The 3320-nt window shown below is 46.1% G+C and overlaps 1 protein-coding gene across 1 annotated transcript; it reads left to right on the forward strand.

Annotated features, from left to right (window-relative positions):
* Positions 1-413: 413 nt before the first annotated feature.
* On the forward strand, positions 414-2298 carry LOC145413460 (uncharacterized). Its single transcript, XM_080283159.1, has 2 exons — positions 414-1050; positions 1652-2298. The coding sequence occupies exons 1-2, from the start codon at positions 414-416 to the stop codon at positions 2296-2298; spliced, it is 1284 nt and encodes a 427-aa protein (XP_080139285.1).
* The last annotated feature ends 1022 nt before the right edge of the window (positions 2299-3320 follow it).

Raw genomic sequence — 3320 nt, forward strand, 5'->3', positions numbered from 1 at the left:
TTAAACCTTCAAGGTGGACCAAGAAATGTGTCCCTTTCCGCCTCGAACAGTGAGACGTGCAAATGCAGCGATAGTTTCCTTAGAACTGAAGGGTGCCGGTCGCAAGAATAAGCTACTAAGCCTACCAGAAGTGCTTGCAGTGAAAAAGATCCCTGATCTTCAAGACAGTATAGCTGTTCCAAAGGACTTTGAGCGGTGGGAGCACTTGCGAGATCTTGAAGTTCCCCATATGACCAACCTCGGCGTTGAAATAATTATTGGTCAGAACTATCCGGAGATCTTAGTACCACTAGAGGTAAGGCGTGGTCGAGATGACGATCCCTACACTATCCACTCAAAACTAGGTTGGATGGTTAGCGGGCCAATGAACAAAAACTTTCAAGGAGAAAAGGCCCTCCAACAACATTAATTCCATGACAGTGCCAGAAACAAGCCTAGAGACTCAGGTGGAAAGGTTCTGGGCAGTAGATGGAGGTCAACAGTTAGAGGAGAAGCCTGCAATGTCTGTAGAGGACCAAAGGGTTCTGGATCTTTGGGCTCGATCCGGTGTGTTAAAAAACGGTCATTGTGAATTACCAATACCGTTCAGGTCCAACCAGCCTGGACTGCACGATAATCGTAGTATGGCAGAGAAGTGCCTTCGATCCCTCAAGCTATGCTTAGCAAAGGATGATAGTCTTCTGGAGAGCTACAGGTCTGAAGTGAACAACTTAGTGGCTAAAGGATATGCTGAACGGGTGCCTGAAGAAGAACTCAGTGCCTTCCCAGGGATGACTTGGTATCTGCCTATGTTTAATGTGAAACATCCCAGTAAACCTGATAAATTCAGATTAGTGTTTGACTGTGCAGCTGAGTCACAGGGATATTCACTCAACAAGTACATACATAAACTGCTTGGTGTGTTGCTTAGATTCAGGCAGGAGAAGATAGCTATTATGGCAGTTATTGAGTCCATGTTCCATCAAGTACGTGTCACACCAGAGCACAGGAACATGTTAAGGTTCCTTTGGTGGACATTCGAGGACATTGTCCCAAGTCTACAGGATGACTGTACATTTGTTTGGTGAAGTATGGAGTCCAAGTTGTGCAGGGTTTGCACTTCGTTGCACAGCACTTGATCAGTCCAGTAGATTTAGCTCGTTATCAGTGAACACTGTGTTGGACAACTTTTATGCAGACGACTGTTTGAAGTCTGTAATTTCTGAGGATGTAGCAGTGACTTTTGTGACTGCACTCTGTCAGATGCTGTCGTGTGGAGGCTTTCGTCTGACAAAATGGATGAGCAACAGCAAACAAGAATGAGCTAAAGAAGTGAAGAGGATGAACCTCGATCAAGATATTCTACCAGTTGAACGTGCACTGGATCTTGAATGAAACACTGAAGATGACAAATTGGGTCTTAGAACAAAACCAAAGAGCAAGGAAAGCACGAAGCGAGGATTGCTTAGTGTGTTGAGTTCAGTATACGATCCTTTAGGTCTTGTTTCTCCCTTTGTGTTGGTGGCTAAGAAGATATTTCAAGATGAGTGCAGACTAGCTAAAGGTTGGGATGATGAGTTGACTCCACACAACAGACAAAGGTGGGAAAGATGGTTGGAAGACCTTCCAGGATTATAAGAATTTGGAGTTGGTCGCTGTATCATACCACCAGACTTTGGTACGGTCATTAGTTATCAACTGCATCATTTCTGTGATGCCTCTGAGGAGGCATATGGAGCTGTGAGTTATGTGAGAATAAAGAATGAAGCAGGAAGAATCCACTGTACCTTGTTAGCAGCCAGATCAAGGCTGGCACCAATGAAGCAGTTAACAATCCCTAGATTGGAACTCCTGGCAGCAGTAGTAGCAGTAAAGTTGGACACTACACTGCGTCAAGAGATGGAAGTAGAGCTCCAAGAATCTGTCTTCTGGACTGATAAGATGATTGTTCTCCAGTATATTAAGAATGAGTCTGTTGCCAACAGAGTGGCAATTCACAGTGGCTCCAGTGCCGTGCAGTTGAGGCACGTGAGCACGAGGCTGAATCCTGCTGATGACGCATCACGAGGACTGACTGTAAATGAAATGATCACCAATGCAAGATGGAAACAGGGGCCGGAGTTCCTCTGGCAAGAAGAAGTAAAGTGGCCAGAGTGCCCTGAAGAAAATCCTGAAATCTTGAACAACGACAAAGAAGTGAAACAGATGCCGACAGCATTAACAGCATCTCAAGTCACCGAGAGCGCAACTGACAGGTTCAAGCTGGTTCCGTATGAAGAAGACTGTGGCATGGATCCGTCGATTCGGAGCATGGCTTAAAGAAAGAAAACTTGCTTCATGGTGCCTGAAGGGCCAAGGATCTTGAAGTTACAGACTTGGAAGGAGCTAGGATGCTATACTTGGGTACATCCAGAGAAAGCATTACGGTGCCGAGATACAAGCTCGTACAGCACAAGGACGCGTGCCCTCTAATAGCCCAGTCTTCCGCTTAGAACCCTTTATGCATGATGACGACCTGCTGAGAGTAAGAGGTCGCCTTCATATGGCACCACTCACTGAAGACGCAAGGCATTCAGTGATATTGCCACGACAACACCATGTAGCAGAGCTAATTGTTAGGGAAGCTCACAAGAATACAGGACACACTGGGTGAGAGCATGTCGCAGTAGCTGTCTGGCAGTGCTACTGGATACTCAGGTTGCGGCCATTGATTAGTCAAGTAACAAGAAATTGCATCACTTGTAGGAGAAGTAGAGGACGATGGGTTCTCAGCAAATAGCCCAGCTACCTCAGGAGAGAGTGACTCCTAGCAAGCCTGCCTTCTCGTATGTGGGGATAGAATTTGTGGGCCCTTCCTAGTGAAGAGGGGCCGGTCCCAGGAAAAGAGATACGGCTGTATCTTCACATGCTTAACAGTGCGAGCCGTACGCATTGAAAAGCTGAACTCACTTGATGCAGATTCCTTCATAAATGCTGTGGTCAGATTTATGGCGAAGAGAGGAGCTCCTGAAAAGATTCGTTCAGACAATGGCACTGACACTGAGGCTCAGAGAGAGATAAGAGAAGCCCTGAATCAGTGGAATGAGTCAAAGTAAAGGATCAGCTTCATCTCAAGCACATCAAGTGGGAGTTCAACCCTCCTGCAGCTTCGCATATGTTAGGGATATGGGAGAGACAGATAAGAACAATCAGAAAGATCATGACTGTCATGCTGAGGAATCAGGTTCTAGATGATGAACGGTTAGACACTGTATTCTGCGAGGTAGAAAGAATTGTCAGCAGTAGGCCCTTAACACCTGTGTCAGATGATTCCAAAGATCTAGAGGCTCTGACCCCAAATC

Source organism: Coenobita brevimanus, chromosome 96, assembly GCF_032717465.1.
Source record: "Coenobita brevimanus isolate Jiangsu-jjx chromosome 96, ASM3271746v2, whole genome shotgun sequence".
NCBI lineage: Eukaryota > Metazoa > Arthropoda > Malacostraca > Decapoda > Coenobitidae > Coenobita > Coenobita brevimanus.